Source organism: Hibiscus syriacus, unplaced genomic scaffold (assembly GCF_006381635.1).
Source record: "Hibiscus syriacus cultivar Baekdansim isolate YM2019G1 unplaced genomic scaffold, ASM638163v2 tig00111366_pilon, whole genome shotgun sequence".
NCBI classification, from domain to species: domain Eukaryota; kingdom Viridiplantae; phylum Streptophyta; class Magnoliopsida; order Malvales; family Malvaceae; genus Hibiscus; species Hibiscus syriacus.
Window position 1 is genome coordinate 535813 of NW_024063071.1, and position 21204 is coordinate 557016.

At 35.4% G+C, this 21204-nt stretch overlaps 1 protein-coding gene across 1 annotated transcript; it reads left to right on the forward strand.

Annotated features, from left to right (window-relative positions):
• The first annotated feature begins 244 nt into the window (after nt 1–244).
• LOC120159567 (N-terminal acetyltransferase A complex auxiliary subunit NAA15-like) lies at nt 245–20705 on the forward strand. Its single transcript, XM_039170135.1, is given in 27 exon segments — nt 245–431; nt 1304–1382; nt 1622–1704; nt 1793–1942; nt 2923–3038; nt 3871–3976; nt 4675–4746; nt 4850–4965; nt 12253–12385; nt 13348–13425; nt 13526–13579; nt 13716–13786; nt 14124–14178; nt 14309–14404; nt 15097–15225; nt 15333–15415; nt 15517–15747; nt 17571–17694; nt 17771–17878; nt 17997–18128; nt 18774–18830; nt 18958–18994; nt 18997–19054; nt 19172–19230; nt 19318–19429; nt 19520–19620; nt 20220–20705. Coding segments are annotated over 27 exon segments (2694 nt in total). The 5' UTR covers nt 245–380; the 3' UTR covers nt 20423–20705.
• The last annotated feature ends 499 nt before the right edge of the window (nt 20706–21204 follow it).

Below are 21204 nucleotides of genomic sequence, written 5' to 3' on the forward strand. Positions count from 1 at the left end.
TTGGTATTTAATATATTATTAAGAAATTATTTAAAAGAATATAGAGTAATTAATGGTCGACACTAAATTAATCATTAACACTAATTCAATCACACACACATATTAGTTATATTTTTGTTAAAATTACAAAATGCGGAACCTAAAATATTAAAAAGGACAAAAATATTCCTTGCCTTCTTTTCTTTCTCGGAACAATAGATTATTTATTTTTACGCTCCTTGTTCACAGTAGGGTTAAAGAAGCAGATAAACGCCACCACTATCGTCTCTTACAAACCCCTAACTCTCCCTTTATCCCTCAATCTTTTAACCCCCTTTTTCCGTCGAACGATTCCTAATTCTTCTTCATCGAGTTTCTAATTTTCTTCCTCAGAGAAAACAATGGGAGCTTCCTTGCCTCCGAAAGAAGCTAACCTCTTCAAACTCATCGTCGTAAGGCTTCGATTCTCTTTTCTCTCTTATGGTTCAATTCGTATTTATAATCGCTATCGATTATGATATTGGTTTTCGTATGCTGTGTTTATTTGATCGCACTTCTTTTATCGTTTTGTTCTTTGCTTGTAAAACCCTAGCTGGATGTTGGTCTATTTGTTTCCTGAAGAAATCGCTAGATATCTAATGATAAATAGAAACTTGGACTAGATGTGCTTGTTTGTCAATTAGCTTTTAGCAACTTTATTATTTATTTATAAATTAAGTTCATTTCTTTTTATGGTTTAGCTATTGAAGCTTAATTAAGTTAATCGGCTTTGCTTAAACCAGGTCATTGAGGTTACATTTTTTCCCTTTCAAAAAGTAAATGTAAAAGAAAATTAAAATTTCCTTTAAACATTTTTAAACAATGTTCCTCTTCATTGGCTTTAGACAACCATTTATGACATTACATGACCTTTGGGAAGCAATCTATTTGAGGATTTGCTAAGCCGGCCAAGCTGATAGTTGAAGAACATTTTAGCTTCACATGTTATAATGTGAATATTTATATATTTTAAGAACTTGTTTGTATTAGATATTTAGATATAAAACAGCTATATACGAAAGTTTTCCAGATACCACTATGAGTCCCTCTCTTCCTCTCTCTTCTATAATATTAGTGAAAACTAGAACCGTGTAGTGATACCTTCCCCTTTTAACTTCCTATGGTAAATAAGCTCTAGACAGAGTTTTTTCCTTTTAGCACATTTTGATGCAATTAATTTTTTATGTTATTATACTCTAGCCAACTCCCATTATTAATTTTATATTATTGACTTGGAGGTTTATGTGCTCTTGCTTAAGCTCTTATGTAATTTTTGTCACTGCAGAAATCATATGAAACTAAGCAATACAAGAAAGGACTGAAGGCTGCTGATCAGATACTGAAAAAATTTCCCGATCATGGAGGTAGTTTAGTTGATGCACTTTTTTCTGGTCAAAATGCAACTGTTTAGTCCTTATATTGACATGGTTTTTCTGATGTACCTGTGTAAAGATGCAAGAACTGTGAAAAAAAAAGAAAAAGAAAAAGAAAAAAGAACTTTATACTTACAAGGCAAAGGGGTTATACTTTAGATAAATATTGCTGGTCCCCATGTTATCAGTTTGGATTATATTTTTTATGGGATTTTGTTTCTTTTTGTCAGAAACACTGTCGATGAAGGGGTTGACATTAAATTGCATGGATCGTAAATCTGAAGCATATGAACTTGTCCGGCTAGGTTTGAAGGTTGTCTTGTTTCTTTTCTTTCAATCCATGTAATGTCAAATTGCTGTCAGTTTTTCCTAACATTGTTTTTCTGTTTGTCCTAATGTAGAATGATTTGAAAAGTCATGTTTGCTGGCATGTTTATGGTCTTCTCTATCGCTCTGATAGGGAATACAGGGAGGCTATCAAATGCTACAGAAATGCTCTGAGAATAGATCCAGACAACATTGAAATACTACGGGACTTGTCACTCTTGCAGGTATACCTGAGTTACCTTTCTTCCTTTTGATTTTTTTGTGCTTCTAGACTTTGTATTTAATCCAAGAATTATGCTTGATACCGAAGAACACCTGCTTGCATAAGTTCCCAAGATCAATGCTCAGCATGGAATTTCTTGAACAGTTAAAGGAGTTTCTCTTGTAAGCTTTGTGGTTAGCCAGAAAGGTTTCTTGAATTCTATTGTGGAGTTTAATAATCTTAAGTATTCAATTTTAGTTAGCAAGTTAAGATTGATTCTAAAATAACTTGGTGTCAGCATTTTTACAGCTATAATGTCCATGGTAAAGGCAAGTTCATTGTGGCCACTTAGTATAATTGGATGAAACCCAAGATCAGGCAACAAATACTGGTGAAAATAAATTCTAAGAACTTGAAGCTGTTTAAGTTTGCTTGAAGGAATTTTCTAGTAGATAGGTAGAAAGAACCATGTTATATTGAGATGGTAACAAAACAGTGAAGAAATGTTTCAAAAAAGGGAATATGTTGAGAAAAAATTAACCAGAGAAGCTGTATTAGACTGTAAAATTCTTCTTAAGCTTAGATAAGTTGGCTTGTTTTTATTAACTTTTCAAGTTTGGACACTAGTTTTTATAAAAAAAGTTTATTGCTTTAGTGGAAGGGAAAGGTCTAATGGACATCATCTGATATTTGGTGGCGTATTTTTGAGTGATGGTTCAGATTTAGCATCTTAATAGAAGGTTTTGTTTCGACTTACTCACAAAAAATTAAGTAGTTTGCAGAAGCAACCGGTTTGATTTTAGCCTTTTATTCTTGTTATGTTGCAGTTGTCTTTATATTAAGATATGATGTTCTATTTAAAAAAATAAAAACAAGATATGATGTTTGATAGAATTATTATTATGTCTATTTGGTCATGGTTTTGTATTTTGAATTTTCTCATATTTCTCATTTCATGTTGTTTCAAAATTTTTATATTTTCATTTTATCGTTATATTGCAGGCACAAATGCGAGATTTGTCAGGATTTGTTGAGACAAGACAACAACTTTTGACTTTGAAACCAAATCATCGCATGAACTGGATTGGCTTTGCTGTAGCCCACCATTTGAACTCCAAGTACTTGTCATTCTTTTATTTTTCTTTAAATAATAGAAAAAAGAAAAAAAATCCATGCTTATGCTTACATTTCAGTGCATGTGACTTATTTTGTGAAACATGTTTAAGAAGATTATTGTTATCGATATGTGGAGGTTGGAAATGAAGGGCCTGTTATTATTGAAGCTTCGAAACATTTCTTTAAATAATGGAAGTCTTCTTTAGATTAATTTTGTAGAGATCATAATTTTATGTTTATAATAACATAATTAAGAGGGTGCCAACATGGGTGGATTTACTGCCAATTTTAAAACGTGGTTTATATGATTTTAGCAAAGCATTGAGAAAGGTTTCATGAAATGTTGAAAAATACTAGGTTCTTTTGAAGGTATTAGAATCGTTTTCTGGCAATATATGGTGAGTATGTATCATGTTGGGGGTGTTAATAATATATAGAGGTAAGTGGGCATATAGATTTTATATCCTGCTACTCTCCTAGGAAGCTGAGGGACACTTTCATCTATAAAAAGTTCTTGCAATTTAGCATTTTACAAACAATCCTTAAACAATACCTTCAATTGCTAGTTAACTGCAGAGTTCTGTTGTTTCCAATGGTGTTATCTGTAAACAATGATTATGCTATATTTTCTTTTGGCTTTTACCAGTTGATATCAAATGATTCTATTTTGGGTATTTGATTGAATTATTGCATTGGCATTTGGCAGATCAGTTAAGGTTTTTCCATAGCTTTTCTATCTTTTCATCAGCTAGATCCAAGTGAATGAAGCTTTACTTATTAATTTCCTATCCTTTAGATTTATATGCTAAATGCCTTTTTATTGGTCGATATCAGCGGTGCAAAAGCAGTTGAAATTTTGGAAGCATATGAAGGGACATTAGAAGATGATTATCCACCGGATAATGAACGTTGTGAGCACAGTGAAATGCTTTTATATAAGGTATTGCTCATTACTGCTTGAATGTTTTTGTATGCAGATGGATGTGGCTGGTTGACACGTCCCTTATATGGACATCCCAAATTTAGAATTTATACTAATATATAATTTGAATGACTGACTTGATGTCACTAGTGAGCCCAACTGGGCATGGTTTGAATTATCCATAGCCAAATAAAGTAATAAACACACAAAATCTAATGATACTAATTTCTCTTTACCTTCTTTATTAAATGGTTCCATCTTCAATTAATTATGTTCTTCACATGCAAGCGTAAGAACTACCTATTTCTTATTGAATTCATTTTTCCTTCTGCTTATATTTCTGCCAAAGTCTATACTTTTATGTCAAAATGGCCTAATAGAAGCAGGCCCAACCTTTCTACTTCTAGCAAGGTTTTAATGATTCTGTTTGTGTAGTAGATAACTAAAATTAAGTAGCTCCAAGTTTACTTTATTCTATGACACAGGATTAACCCGCGCTTTTCCTTTTTGGACTTTTTTTTTTGGTTTGACATCAATAACAAGAATTGGAAATATCGTAATCAATTCGATAATTCATCAGTATCTAAAAGCCCCTGCAGAAGATAATATATCTGCTCAGATACATACTAACTGCATATATTTTGCATAATAGATGTATTAGTAACAGGGGGTGAATTTTTTTTTGAATGTTTATATGTTATGGTATTTTTTTCTAGATCTCCTTGCTAGAGGAATACGGGTTTATTGAGAGAGCACTTGAGGAATTGCACAAAAAGGAGCCAAAGATAGTAAGTGCCAGCATACATAATGCTTAAACACTTTTTAAGCTCTAAAATTTTAGAAAGTTTTCAAGTCGGGGATTTAAAAATCCAACAAATTCTGTTCTTCTAGGTTGATAAATTGACTTACAAAGAACAAGAGGTTTCTCTTCTAGTGAAGCTTGGACGTCTAGAAGAAGGTGCCAATCTTTACAAGGCTTTGCTCATCATGAATCCTGACAATTACAGGTGAACCTTAAGCATTTTATATCCTTTGATAGACCTAGTTAAAATCATTAATGATTTTTTCATAGCAAATGATTGTATTTTATTATCTAGCTCTTCTTGAGGATATAGACTTCTTTTCTCATTGCCATAGTGTATTATTATTCTAGGGAGGAATTATTAATTTTTCTGAATATTGGATGTACTTAAACGTATGTCTTCTGAATTAATAGCTTGTGTCCATCGTACTTGTAGGATTGCTCACAATTCCTTTACCTCTAGAATTTTTTATGTAGGATTCTAAGGAGTAAGGACTAGAAAAATAATGTAATTTTTGATATTCTATAATTGGTGTTGCTTTAAGCTTGAGCCTAATTAGTATATCTCTTATGTCTCAGCTCACCCATTCAATCTTTTTTTGTCTTCTAACTTTGTTTCATAGAACTGTGTTAGCAGTTCTTCTCTGATTGGGAAATGAAGGAAATTCATATGATAAAATTGTTAAATTTCTTCTCCTTAATATAACCTTGTATATCAGTGTAATTTATTGCTTTTAGGGCTGGTTAGCGGGAAGCCCAACCAATTTACAACTTCTATGTATTCAGTGGCACAACCTAATCGACTTTCTGAATAATAATAACAACAACAATAATAGAGGGCCAAACATTAAATGATGAGAGAGAGGGAGAGAGAAGTTGTGAGAGAAAGGGCGAAAAGTAGTTTATTTTCCGATGGGATTTGGAAGGTGTTTGTGGATAATCTTAGTCGGAGAGTGTCAAGACGTGCATTAAGGGAAATGTTCTTAGTTCATGGTCCAGTCCAGAGAGTCTATATTCCCAAGGTAACTAGAAATCCAAAATACAGATTTTCCACTTTTGCTTTTATGCAGTTTGGAAATGAGAATGGTTTGAGAAGGGCTGTAGAAAATCTTAATGGTGCGGTCATAGATGGGAGAAGGATCACGGTTGGAGTTGCAAGATACAAGGAATCCCGTGCATGGTTAGAGCATAGTAAAAACGATTCAAAGAAGGTCGCATGTCGACTTCTGCAGATATATCGAATTCAAATGAGTCAGACGGTGTTCATAGAAGTTTGAGGGATGACAGATCGTATAAAGATGCATTGATGTCGAACAGGAGGTCGAGGAGTGTTCTGGAGATCAAGGATACGGTCGCTGATGCTCAAAACAAGGAAAAAGTAAGGAAAAACATCATGGAGATGCATATCTCATCTGAGAGCTCGAGCTGGGTTAAAAGATCATTGACGGGGATTATCAAGCATTCTTTTAAGTTAGAGTTTGTTCATAATGCCTTAGTAAATGAAGGCTATGACGTCCAGATTGTTAGATGGGGGTATGTCTGGAACTCTTGTGTAATAGTTTTTAATTCAGCTGAAGAAATATCAGATGCTTGGATGAAGAAGAAAGAAGATCTTCAATTTTGGTTCGATCGTTTAGGGCCATTACTGAATGATGAGGGTGTGCCATTGGCTTTTTGCTTGGTGGAGTTATTTGGGTTACCTCTTTTATGTTGGAATGAATCTTTCCTAGAAAGTTTAGCAGGGAGATGGGGGAGGGTGGTAGATATTCTTGATGACACTAAACAGAGGGAAGTTCTTACAAAGGCAAGACTTTTAATTAGGGTGGCTAGCCCTTTTGATGTTCCAGACCAGATCACTATTGGATCATATGGAAGATCTTTCAAAGTAACCATGAAAATTGGATCGACGAATGATGATACTATGTTTTTTTCCACAAATCCTCCGGTGGCCAGTTCCGATGAGGGACAGTTTGGAGCCTTTACGACTGAGAAAGAAGAGGACAGGGTTGGGTCAGAATCTGAAGAAGGCTTTGCCAGATCTGTAGAAGAAAATCGTCAGAGAGTAGACAGTTGGATGGAACAAGGTGCATCTATCGGGTTTGGTGGAGTTGGTGGGAATAGGCGGTTTCCAAGAATTTCAAAAATTGGATCAGATATTAATGGAAAGTCAGATGTTCAAATGGGGAGATTATCAAAGTGGGTGAGTTTGCAGGTTTGGGATTGAGAGATTAAAAAATGACGGTTGATGGGTTTGAAGCCCAATCAGAAGGAGATGAGCTTTTTGGGTCTAATGTAGGAAGGATTATTCCTGCTGGGCCAAGAATTAAAATAGATAAATTTGGGAAAATGGTTCAAGATTAGGTTTTGGCTAAGTCAGGATTTTACAGTAGAGAAGAAGAGGGGAAGAGGTCAGATTCAGAGATATAGAATAGGATGGTTTACGAGCTAAGGATCCTGAGTTAATGGTGTTAGAGCCTTTCATTGATATCTCAGGAAGTAAAGTAAAGGGTAGACTATTTATAAGTCTGATAGCTCGTTAAGTACCAAAAGTGTACCGTTAGAGAAAAGGAAAATCAGAAGTTACAAAAGGGTCTACAAAAGGATTAGAGGCAGAAAATACTGGCTGAGAAGTATCTTGAATTTTCAGCCTGAGAAAGAAAATGCCTTAATCGTCAGAGACTGGAAAAATATGAATTCCAGAGGTATTCAACTGGATAGCTTGTCAGTGGATGTAGAGTTTCAGGGTTGTGAGGATGATAATGATGTATTGAGTTTGGGGGATAAGAGTGTGGATAGGGTGGTCGAAGGATTGCAGTCTATGGGTGATAATCATTGCTTTGAATCTGGTGTGTTTATCAGGAGAGCTAGAAGACATTTGTTAAGGGAAGCTTTAGAAAGAGTGAGCATTTCAACAGCTTCCTCTTCAGGCTTTTCTGATTTATTGGAAGAAGCTTTAGCTACTTGGGAGGTAAGTAAGCTGCTGGGGATTTCCTTTGAACAAGGACAACAAGCCTTTTTGGATAAGATTATTGTTTTGGAAAAAGGCTTGATGATTAACAAACAGGGAGATTTTGCGGGGGGTCTAAATGGTTGATTTTTCTATGATTATGTTGAAGTTATCTATAATAACATGGAAAGTTAGAGGTTTGGGTAGAAGTGAGAAAAAAAGGGTTGTTCAGAGACTAGTCTCTAAATACCATCCTCAATTTCTTTGGTTGCAGGAAACGAAATTGGAGAAGATTCAAAGGTCTTTTATGAGAAGGAACGGGTTAAATTATTTGCAAGGGGTTATTGAGTCTCCTTCGGTTGGTTCGTCAGGGGGATTACTGTTTTGTTGGGATGATAATGTATTTGAGTTGCAAAATCAGTGTACAACCAGAAGATTTATTGCTATATCGGGGAGGTTTCGGGCAAATAATTTCAGGTGCAGATTCATTAATGTGTATGAGCCCTCGGTTGAGGAAGAGAAAGAAAGTTTTTTTGAAGAGTTAAGCACTCTCATTGGAAGACATTCTGAGCCTATTTGTGTTGGAGGGGACCTTAATGTTTATCTACATGAAGATGAGAAGATTGGTAGAGCCCAAAACAGGAATTCTATAGAGATTTTCAGTCGATTTCTTCTTAATACAGGTTTAATTGATTTGCCATTGAGTGGAGGTAGGTTTACTTGGGGTAATAACCAAGATTCCCCGACCTATGTTAGGCTGGACAGATTTTTGGTTGATAGCCAATTATTGGATGTTTTTCCAGATTTAACACAATCGTTGCTGCCAAGATCATTGTTAGATCATAATGCAGTAATAATTGAGAATGGAGGTGTAAATTAGGGGAAAAACCGTTTAAATTGTTTAATTACTTGATGGATGAGGCTGGATTCGAGGATTTGGTCAGTTCTTCAATTCAAGAATGTAAAGTGATATAGAAGACTGTTGGAATTTTTAACATTCTGAAAAAAACCAAAACTGCCATTAAAAATTGGGCAGGGAAGAGAGATAAGTTTCCTGGAGCTTTAATTTCAGAATTAGAATTGAAGATTCAAAAATTAGAAGTGGAGGTTCAACAACAGCAAGATGGTACTCATGATGAGAAAGCAACTGAGTTGAAGGACTTAAGGTCAGAATTATGGAAGTTGCATAAGATAAAGGAGAAGATTTGGTTCCAGAATTTTAGATCCAAGTGGGTAGAAGATGGGGACAGAAATACCAGATTCTTCCATACATGTGCTTCAGTTAGGAGGAAACAAAATGCTTTGAATGCTATTAGTAGCAGGGGTAAGGTTATTCAGGACCCAAATGTTATAAAGGCCACTGTCAAAGAACACTTCTTTAAGGCGTTTAATGACAAATCGACCTTAGAAGTGAAAGATTTTGGGTTGGATTTTTCCAGTATTTCTAGTCAGCAGAGGTTAAGTTTGGAGAAAGAATTTACTGAGGAAGAAATATAGGATACTTTAAAGTCTTGTAATAGCAATAAAGCCCCGGGGCCAGATGGTTTTAATTTGGGTTTTTTCAAGAGATATTGGCATGTACTTAAAGGAGAGATTATGAAGTTCTTCCTCAACTTCTATTCGGGGAAAGATTGGGATCATGGCATCAACCATACTTTTGTTACTCTTATTCCTAAGGTCTCTAACAGTGTTGATCTTGATGATTATAGGCCTATAAGCTTAGTTGGTGGATTATATAAGATCCTCTCTAAGTGCCCATCGAGGAGATTGAGGAGCTGTATTTCAGACTTAATTAGCCCAACACAATTTGCCTTCACCCAAGGGAGACAAATATTGGACTGTTCTTTAATTGCGAATGAATGAGTGGATTACTGGAGGAAAAATGGTCTTAAAGGTTGTGTTTTCAAGGCAGATTTCAAGAAAGCTTATGATTCGGTTGATTGGGACATTTTGTTTCTAGTAATGGAGAAAATGGGATTTGGTTCCAGGTGGATAGGTTGGATCAGAAAATGTGTAACCACTGCCTCAGTTTCTGTTTTAGTGAATGGAGTTCCTATTGAGGAATTTCCAATGGCTAAAGGTCTTAGGCAGGGGTGTTCACTATCACCTTTGTTGTTTAATTTTATTGGAGAACTTCTCAATCTACTAATTTTAAAGGCTGTGGCACATGGACTGTTTTCTGGACTGGTTATAGGCAGTGATTCGGGTGCTTTCAAATTATCTCATCTACAGTTCGCGGATGATCTCATTATATTTTGTGGGGCGTCTAAGATGCAGATTTTAAATGTTAAGAGGGTGCTTAGAGTGTTTCAAGTAGTTTTTGGTTTACAGCTCAACTTGAAGAAAAGTAAACCGTTTGGTGTGAATTTGAATGAAGAAGATGTTCAACAGTGGGCTAATTCTATCGGATGTTCTGTGGGTTGTTTTCCCTCTGAATATTTAGCATTGCCTTTGGGAGCTAGTAGAAACTCTAAAGCACTTTGGAGTCCGGTGGTGAATAATTTTTCAAATAAATTAGCTGGGTGGAAGGCTTCTTCACTGTCATTAGCAGGAAGGTTGGTTTTAATAAAGTCGGTTCTATGTTCGCTCCCTACGTATTATTTATCTTTATTTAAGATACCAGCTTCGGTACTTAAATCTTTCAACTCCATTATGTCGAATTTCTTATGGGGAGGGGGAATAGGTAAAAATAAGATACATTGGGTTAACTGGCCGATTGTGAGCAAGTCAAAATTCGAGGGGGGTTTAGGTGTTCGAAATCTTATGTTCATGAATAGAGCTCTTTTAGCAAAATGGCCTTGGAGGTATGCTAATGAAAGGGGGTCTGTTTGGAGGGAATTCATTTGTTCTAAATACACTATGGATCCATCTTGGTTATTGTTTGACAGCAAAGTCCCACAAAGAGTATCTTGGATTTGGAGATCGGTGGTTAAGAATCACTTTAAAGAAGACATATTGGCTCTAAGTTTAGAAGTTTGTTTGCTTTTCGAGTTGGAGATGGCAAGGTGATTAGGTTCTGGCAGGATAGTTGGGCTTTGGATTATCCTCTTCTAATTATTTTCCCGCGATTATTTTCCATTTCCACAAATAGAATGGGCAAACTGTTTGAATTTGGGAATTATAGCTCTTCGGGATGGAGTTGGGATGTGCAGTTTAGAAGAAATTTAAATGACTGGGAAGTAGAGCAGTGGGTGAATTTGATGAATGCTATTTCCTATGTTTCTCTATCTATGGAGTTTGTTGATGGGGTGATTTGGAAAGGCTCTGGAGATGAGGTGTACACTGTTAAATCTGACACCAAGATTTGTTCACCCATCAATTTGGATTTGGAAGAGGTATATTTTTGGAAGAAGATTATTTGGAGGGGTCAGTTTCCACCTAGAGTGGAGTCCTTTATGTGGCAGGTGGTGTTAGGGAAGCTGGCTGTTAGGACAGAACTTGTTAAAAGGGGTATTCAAGGAATTGTAGACATTATGTGCCCTCTTTGCAAGAGGGAGGAGGAGTCTCCCTCGCACTTGTTTTTCACTTGTTCGGTGGTGTGGTCGATTTGGAACAAATTTCTGAATTTCTGGAAGATTAAGTCTGTTTTTCATGTTAATGCTAAAATCTTCCTACTAGCTTGGGCTGATTTGAAGCCTACCTCTACAACTTGGTCTTTTATTTCTGGGGCAGTTCTGTGAACTACTTGGAAAGTTAGGAATCATATTGTGTTTGAAGGGGGAAAGTTAGATTTGGCTGAGTATTTTTTCTTAGCAAGGTTTAGACTAGCTTCTTGGTTCCTTGCTAAGTACAAAGAGGTTTCTATTCCTAAGGGTTCTCTGATTTCAGATCCCTCTTTAGGGGATTTGTGCTCTCTCAATTCTAATTAACTTGTAACTATATTGCCTTGGTCTCCTCCTCCTAAAGGTTTTGTAAAGTTAAATGTGGATGCTGCTACTACAAGAGATTGGAAGAATAGTGGGATAGGTGGTGTGTTAAAGGACTCCTCGGGTCTGACTGTAAGTTCTTTCAAGGAATCTGCTGGTCCGGGTCCTCCAACTTATATGGAATTAAAAGCTATTCAGAAGGGTTTAATGTTCTATGCGAATTTACGAGAGAGGAAGGGTCGTTTCATTATCGAAAGCGACAGTAAGGTGGCTGTAGACTGGATTAAGGAAGTGGATTTAGTTCCTGATGTTTATGCTTTCTTGATTAGAGATATTGTTCACAGGCTTAACTTTTTAGAAGGTGTTGTTAGATGGGTTAATAGGACAGCAAACTTAGAGGCTGATGCCTTATCTAAAGCAGGAATTGGCTGATTCTGTGTTTTTTTGGATTGGATGTTTTTTGCTGTTTAGAGCTTATTTGGTTTTGTAGGGGTGTATTAATGGCTGTACCTTATGTAATTGTATGGTTCAATAAAATCCTAAGGCACTCTTTTCCCCCTTCCGCTGATTAAGGAGATTACTTATAAGCTCCATTAATCAAGAGGGGGGGGTTAACGAGGCCTGAAATTCTTATCAAAAAAAAATTTACAACTTCTATATTGTATATGTATATTTCCAGATATTATGAAGGCTTGCAGAAATGTTTTGACCTGTATTCTGAAAATGGAAAATATTCTTCTGATGAGACTGATCAACTTGATGCATTATACAAATCGCTTGCAAAAGAGTACACTTGGTCATCCGCAGTTAAGGTGATGCATTTGCGTCGTCCTTCTATTTTCATATATACATGAATGATTATGCTATGTTCATATTGCAAAATCTTTCCAGTTCTGAATATGCTAGGAAAAAATGCTTTATTTTCTCCTAGCTATTAATCATATTAATTCAATTATATGTATGCCTCTTTTTATTTTTCGAGTTCCGAATCGTACCTTTGGATGTTCTTTGTGTGGTATATTGATCTAGGTTGCTTCTCTTCCTTTCTTGCTCTCTCTTTACATTTATTTATAGAATAACACTATGAATTTGAATGGAAACCTTGCTTTTTGAGGACCTTTCAAACTTTCTCCTGTCTTAGATAGAGGCGGGGCACCTATGTTTACTTATGCTGGTATGAATTGTTTCTTCTTGAAGGCTTGAATAAGAACTGATGTGTTGAGACGAATCTAGTATATTGTTTCTACCAAATCTTTATTCATACAATGACGTGTGATATTCTTAAATAATCTGGAAACAGGTGGTTGTGTAATTCATTAATACTGGAATATTTAATTCATATTTTGGCGTGACAACGGTAAGAATTCTAGGTTATTAAAATTATACTTTCATATGCTTCACCCTTAGTTAATGTGGTGGCAGCATTGCAAATTTGATAGCTAACTCTTTTACTAATGACTATCTTTGCTTCGTTCTTCAGTTAAGCTGCCAATTTGTTTTCTTATATCAACCTTTAAGGGTGGGAACATGACCACAAGTTGATAAGCCTTGATACTGCATAGTTGATATAAAGTGTCTTTAACTGTAGGGATTTTAGAAATTTGATTCTTGCACCGAGGACAATTAAATTGTTTTCATCTTGTATATATTTTTGCTATGTGTTCATGCATGAGAATTGTATTATGTGCATCATTGTCGACGAATGCCTACTTTCTTCATGATGTATGATGAATTTTCCAGGACTTATACTGAAATTTTGTTTCCCAAATTTTAGAGGATACCACTTGATTTTCTGCAAGGAGACAAATTCCGTGAAGCAGCAGTTAATTATATAAAGCCTCTTCTAACGAAGGTATATATGCAAATGATAATCTTTTCCTTTTTGGGGCTAGTTTGAGTGGTGCTTATATTCTCTGGGGTGAAATAACGATAAATATTCTCTGCACTCTCAGGGGGTTCCATCTCTATTCTCGGATCTTTCTCCTTTGTATGATCACCCTGGCAAGGCATGATTTCTTACGTACATTTTTCCTATATGTATAACTGAGTCTTTAAAAATAAATTTTCCTAAACTGTTTGGCGACAGGTTCTGAGCTTGATTTAATTAGGTCTGATTTTCCTGCCCTATTTTCACTTAAACAGGCAGACATGATAGAGCAACTTGTTCTTGAGTTGGAGCATTCAATTAAGACCAATGGGAGATATCCTGATAGGTACTGTATAACTACACTATAGTAAGTCTTAAAAGCAAATCAATATTTGGATTTTCCTACCCTTGGAGGTAATATATGCTTTCAAGCCTTGTGTGACGTTGGAGGATCCCTTGACAGTGTCAAAATATTTAGATATTTGGTGGGTTTGAGTGAATATTTATCTATTACTGCTTATTTTATATTCAGTTCAGCATTTATGCGTTATATCTTAAGTACATAATGGTTATTCCATATGGTTGTGTAAAATTTGTTTTTTTTTTTCTTTTTGCTTATACACAAGCATGCATTTGTTATTATGCTGATTTATTTGTTTCCTTGTGCTTCCTATTGAGGGCAGGACAGAGAAGGAGTCCCCTTCTACACTTTTATGGATTTTGTTCTTTTTGGCTCAGGTAGGTATCATCAATTTTCTGTATCCCACTGGTCTTGGTCCTCCTTTCTTCTTCTTTCCTTGAATTAAATATTTGGGTTTTCTTTGCATCTTAATTTGAGCAACTTTGGACTTATTGCCAATTGCTGCAGCATTATGACAGAAGAGGACAGTATGATGTTGCTCTTTCTAAGATTGATGAGGCTATACAGCACACACCGACTGTAATTGATTTATATTCTGTCAAGGTTTGTTCTGGTCATCAATCTTTTTTTGATAAAAGTTGGAGGTCTTATTAAAAACTCCCTTCATATTCGTCCACATACTAAGAAGTATGTTAACGAACATTGGAAGGAAGAAAAGAGTACCTCATAGTTTATTGAATAGAACACCCAATACATATGAAAACACGGAATACCCTCATACGGGGATATTCCTGGTCATCAATCTTAAAATTTTCACATTGGCTTCATCTGCTGATATTTGTGTTAGCTGGACCTTTCTTTTTTCTTCTTCTTGTATAAAATAATTTTATAAAAAGAAACAGTGTTCTTGTATTTTTGAATCTGTATTGTATAGTTCGTTTCACATCTAATGAGACATAGCATTGCCTGAAAACTCTTCAACACATAAATACTTGGGCTTATTACTTGTAAAATTTATCACTTACTGTAGTGACTTTGAATATTTTGTATCATGCAATAAATTTTGCTAAGTTGATTATAGATATTCATATAAAATGATACTAGTTTTTCTGTTTTGAACATTAGTCTCGATGGCCATTGGGAAAGTATATGACCTCCTTTCATTGGTTTAGTATTTTGATACATGGCTGTTGCTTCTTTTGTGAATCTTTTTCCTTTAAATGTCTTTCGGAAAAATTCTTGGACTTTTCTCGAAGCTGGATCAGGTTTTATAGTAGCTGCTTCTTTGGTGACAGAGCCGGATATTGAAACATGCTGGTGATTTCTCAGCTGCAGCTTCATTGGCTGATGAAGCTAGGTGTATGGATCTTGCAGATCGTTATATTAACAGTGAATGTGTCAAGTGCATGTTGCAGGCTGATCAGGTGCTAAAGCTGAGCTCTCCCATCTTTTCTCTTATTTGATATTTTTCACTGTTGAAATTTCTTTCACTAATTCTGTAATCTCCCTGAATATTTTTCCAATCTTGAAGGTGGCTTTGGCAGAAAAAACTGCTACATTGTTCACAAAAGATGGGGACCAGCACAACAACCTTCATGACATGCAGTGCATGTGGTACTTCCCCCCCTTCCCTCTATGTATGGTTTATTTCCTTCGGCATGCTATCTCTAATTGTAATTTGGATACTCCCACTGAGTGGTTTTCATCTTTGGAAGGTATGAACTTGCTTCGGGTGAAAGTTACTTTCGACAAGGTGATCTTGGACGGGCCTTGAAGAAATTTCTAGCTGTGGAGAAGCACTATGCTGATATTACCGAAGATCAATTTGATTTCCATTCATATTGTTTACGGAAAATGACACTCCGTGCATATGTTGAAATGCTAAAATTTCAAGACCGGTTGCATTCACATGTTTATTTTCACAAAGCAGCGGCTGGTGCCATCAGGTGAAGCATTTTTCTTAGGATTGGCAAGCTTTTAAATAATTCACAATAGATTTATTCTGTTTGATTATGGTTGCTGTAAAATGTTATGCAATCTCTGTTGTCTCCTTATTAGGGTACTTTTAGTGTCTTGCCTCATATTGTTGATCAATACATGCATGTGGTGCTTCATTTTGGGTTGGGTTCATCTTTGCCACCCTTTTTTTCATTTGCTTTTTGGGAAATGATTGCTTAGATTTCAGGTGCATTCATCATGTGTTAGTTGAGGATCATTTGGTAGAGTGCTTAGCTGTAGGTTCCACTGGCCAGAGCTGAAACACTAGCAACCTCAAATATAAAATAAAAACTACATTCTAGTTGAAAGTTGCAATTATGCTTGCTGAACATTGTTTTATAAGTATGAAAATTTTTCATTATGTAACATTAGCAAGTAAATATTTTTCTGGATTAACACATACCTTAGTTGCAATAACTCCACTTGCTAAGTCAGGAATTGGTTAATTGGTTTTATTTTTGTTCTGCTGTTTTTGGTCTTGTTGTTTGTTTTGTTGTAGAGTTGGTTTTTGTTCCTAGCTTGGCTGCCGGTACTTTATGTTGTACTTAGGTGTTTTATTTTGAACTCTATGCTGTACTAAGGTGTTTTATTTAATAAAATCTTGATGTACTCTTTTCCTCCTCTTAATGTTCATTGAGATACCTTTTGGTATTTCAACGGATATGAAGGGGGGTTTTAACGGGACCTCCCTTTCCTATCAAAAAAAGGAAAAAAAATAAAGAGGTCTCAAGATCAAATCCATCTCCCTCAATATTTTTTTACTGTTAATTGTTGAAAGGTGCAAATATTTAAATTTTCTTAAAAATTTGTTCTGATGATGCCTGGTTCAACTTTAATTTAAAAACTATTAACCGGTGCCTGCTTTTTATCAGGCATTCTGATTCTATACTTTGCTGAGTATTATGTTGTCTTTAGAAGATTCACATGATGGAAAGACCTAGTGATATGTCGAACAAAATAAAGTATTTTATTCGGTAGTCTTAATTTCTTTTTTTCTCTCTCTATTTTTTGTATGTTCATATTCTCATTATATTATTAGTGAAAGAGTTGCATGTCCTTGTGTGCATCTTGTAATTTAAGATTGTGGCCAGTTAAATGAGGGGAAGGTGGTTCCTGGTTTGCTATTGGGTTAAGGATAGAGTTGCATGCACCAAGGTATTTGTTGGTGATGCAACTCGACAATTTACATACTTTCTGTGGTTTAAGAATCGGTGGATTGTTGAATCTGATAGCAAGCTTGCTGTGGATTGGGTTAAGAATTTAGATAGTTGTCCTAGTGTTTTCCTTCATATTGTTAAAGAGATTGTTGCCATGATAAGAGTTTGGGAAGGAGCTATCAAATGGATTGACAGAACGGAAAACATAGAAGCCGATAGCTTAGCTAAGGCTGGTATTGGATAGTTATTGCTTGATGGGTTGGGATTTGTTTTATTGAGCGTAAGAGGTGTTCTTGTTGTGTTTCGGGTTTTTTGTAAGGGGCTTGTTAGTTTTAAACATTATGTATTTTTCTACTTATTAATGAATTATGAGGCACTCTTTTCCTCCTTCCGCTGATTAAGGAACACCAATCGGTGTTCCGTTAATCATGAAGGGGGTTTTTAACGAGGCCTTAACTTCCTATCAAAAAAAATTTACATACTTTCTGTGAGTGATCCATTGTCGAGTTTACATGCCAGTGTTTTCTATTTCAGAAACTCCTTGAAATTGGTGTGACTTGCAGTTTCAAACTTATTCTCTCTGCTTTGTGATAACTATTGGATTTTTAATGCAGATGCTATCTGAAGTTATACGATTCTCCTTTAAACTCACCTACTGAAGAAGAGGATAACACATCAAAGACTCCTTCTCAGAAAAAGAAAATGAAGAAGCAGAGAAAGGCAGAACGAGCTAAGAAAGTATATCAGCTTGTTTCGATGATTCTTGGATAACACTCTCTATGACGATTTCATCTAATGCTCTGCTTTATTTCAGGAGGCAGAGGAGAAAAGTGAAGAATCAAGTGCCAGTGGCAACTCCAAGTTTGGGAAACGACATATTAAACCTGTCGATCCAGATCCTTATGGAGAAAAGTTATTGAAGGTTGCCTATTATTATTCTTTGTTATGTTTTAGATACCTGATGAAGGCCTTTTGTGATGTAAAGACGTGCATCTTTACTGCCTATTAAGCTATGGTTCTGTTGAATGTTGTTTTTATAGACAGAGGATCCCTTGTCAGAAGCAACAAAGTACTTGAAATTGCTTCAGAAGCACTCACCTGATTCTTTGGAGACACACCTGCTCTCTTTTGAAGTAAATATGAGAAAGCAGAAGATTTTGCTTGCGTTTCAGGTATTTTCTCCCCCAAGAGTTGGAATGATCTTCTTCTCTTCATTGTGTCTGATCAACTAGAGAACTAATATTTAAATGTGACTTCTAAAAAAAGTGACAATGGTTTTTGAGCGATGAATTTTGTGAGGCAGCCTCATCCTCTCGTTTTCCCTTGCTGCCTTGATATTTGGCTTTGACCAACTGTACTGTTGAACCAATCATCTTTGTAATGTTACTGAGTTCATTCTGGTTGTGATAGGTAACTTGAATTTAGACGAAGGGATTTTTTTTTTTCAAATTTGGAAGAAGTCATGTAAATATAATTTCATGGTCATTTTCAAAGTTATGGATTGTTGAATCCCATTTTAGTGGTAGGAATAGCTAGATAGGTGTGTGAATTTCAAATTCATCTTTTTAACTTGAATTTTAATTAGTTTAGTAATTTGCATACAGTGTTTGCATTTGTTTCTCATAATTTATTTAGTAAACTAAATTCAATTACACTCTCATTCATGTTCCAAAACGAAGTGTCAATGATTTTGTGTGAATTAGATAGTTTGTGGAACATAGCTTTGAGTTGAAGAACAACTGTTTTGCTCAGTTGTACTTTTATTAGTTTATGATCTCATACTAATATGTTTTTGTTGTTTTTTTTTTCTCGTGAAGGGTGTAAAGAAACTGTTAAGGTTGGATGCTGAGAATCCGGATTCACATCGCTGCTTGGTATTTAGCATTTGCTATTTTGCATTACCATATTGTGCACCAACATGTGCAAATACATTTTTTTTGAGTTAGTTACAAAGATCATCCAGTCTGTATGCTGCTTATTCGAATTGATTGCAATGCACAGATTAAATTTTTCCATAAGGTGGACTCGATGCCTCCTCCAGTTCTGATGCAGAAAAACTTGTTTGGAGTGTCTTGGAAGCCGAGCGCCCATCCATCAGGTTCTCTTTGAAATTGCTTTATAATAGTTATTCTCCCAACTGGAATTTCATTCTGTTATCAGTACTACCGTTTTGAATTTTTGATACCTTGAACTCCTTTATTTTCTTTGTCTACAGTCAATTGCAAGACAAAACTCTTACTGAGGCAAACAAAGTTTTCCTTGGTAAACATGAAGGTAATTGGGCTTTACTTAATATGATGCATTTTAGGCTCCATGAGGTAGTGTTAATAGTCGTTCAATATATACTTCTCTGTTCTGCAGATTCTTTGATGCATAGAGTGGCAGTTGCAGAAATGTTGTATGTCTTGGATCCTACTAAGAAACTTGAAGCTGTTAAGTTAATTGACGATTCATCCAATAAAGTTGTCCCAAAGTAATGCTTTTAGTGTATCAACTTTTGTAACTTTTTTATGTTGATTCCATGCAATTCAAATTGATCTCATTGTTTCACTTACTAATTCAGCAATGGAGCACTTGGAACAGTAATGGGGTGGAAACTCAAGGACTGTATTGCAGTCCATAAGCTCTTAGACAATGTTCTTACTGATCAAGATGCTGCTTTGAGTAAGTATATTTCTAATTCTCCACATAAATTGGGGTTTACTAAAATTTGGGCTAACACTAAACTTATTCTGAAATTAATTGCTCTGTTATTTTCTGAAGTGTTTTTAACAAGAATCTTAATGATATTGAAATTTTGGTATACTGTTATTTTATACTGTAGGAATAGCTGTTTCAATATAATGCCTTAAATTATTTTTTTCCCTTTATATAGATATGGTTTCAACATCATTTAGTGCTCTTCTATATGGTTTCAAAGTCATTTCTCTGATTAAACCCTATTCATAGGTGTCTTATTAGACAAATGCCAGACTTCTGTAGACAATTTGTAGTAGTAGTCTCCTAGTCTGTGCTTAGGTTTTGATATTTCTTGTTTCTTCTCTCACGTGCTGGCTCATATTTTAGTCTGCACCCTTTTGCTCATTCTCATTAGAAGAGTTGTCAGACCTTGAGTATATGGCAAACGGTCGGTAGAAATTTGCATATATGGTGCTATTTATAAGGCCTTCTGCTGTTTGGTGAAAGGCTATTTGCTTGATGTAAAGATTGCTCAGCCTGAAAGAATTAACGATTTCAGCTTGAACTTTTTCTTTACATTTCAGGATGGAAAGTGAGATGTGCAGAGTACTTCCCTTATTCCACCTACTTTGAAGGTACTCGCAGTTCTGCCCTGCACAACTCATCGAACAATCTGGACAGTGAAACCACTGCGAATGGTGGTGCAAGCCATCCCGAAATCAGTGGAAGTGAAAATTCAGTCGCATCAAACGGAAAGCTGGAAGCATTTAAAAACCTCACCATTTGAAGATGCCGATGCTTTATGTGCGTCAAGTGACATCAGAGCTCAATGTGTTTGTACTGATGGATTGGATGTCATTAATTTTACACTGCAAAGAGTGCCTTTGCAGCTGCTGCTGCTGGGGAAAGAGAATACTGTGCACATGCAATCCCCGGTTTTAGTTTCGAGATCAGAACTCTCTGCCGGTGTTGGCTGTCAAAGGCATTCCTTTGCAAATGGGTATATTTCATTCGCAGTTATGCTTTAGGTCTGAAGATATATACATATATTTATATATGCCTTTTAATTTCCTCATCCATTTGGTTGAATGTCTGGCTCCATGGCTGTGGCTGGCCATATAGAAAATTTTTGGGTAATGGTTCTGAAGTCTTGTGGTTTAGCCTAGATTTTTTTAAAAACCTGTTTTAGAGCTAATATTCGGAGCAGCATGTTGTTTCATTAGTTTTCTTGTCATGTATAAACACTCTTCATAAATTTCCAAACTTTTGCTACGTTGTCATATAACTCATCTCAGAAGATTAGAGATTTATAAATTCCAGAAACAAAGTTATTGAGTTGCTATATTTATGTTAGGTTAAATTTATAATCAATTAAGAAATTAAAAGCTAATATTTTAAACGGCAAACTACAATTGGTCATTTATATTTCAATTTTGTTCAGTTTTGATCATCAAAATTTATAAAGTTATGGTTTGATTATTTACAACATCGATTTATTATAATTTGATTATTGAATTATTTAATCTTATTACTTGTGTGACATGTTAGTAAAAAGATTAATTTCTTATT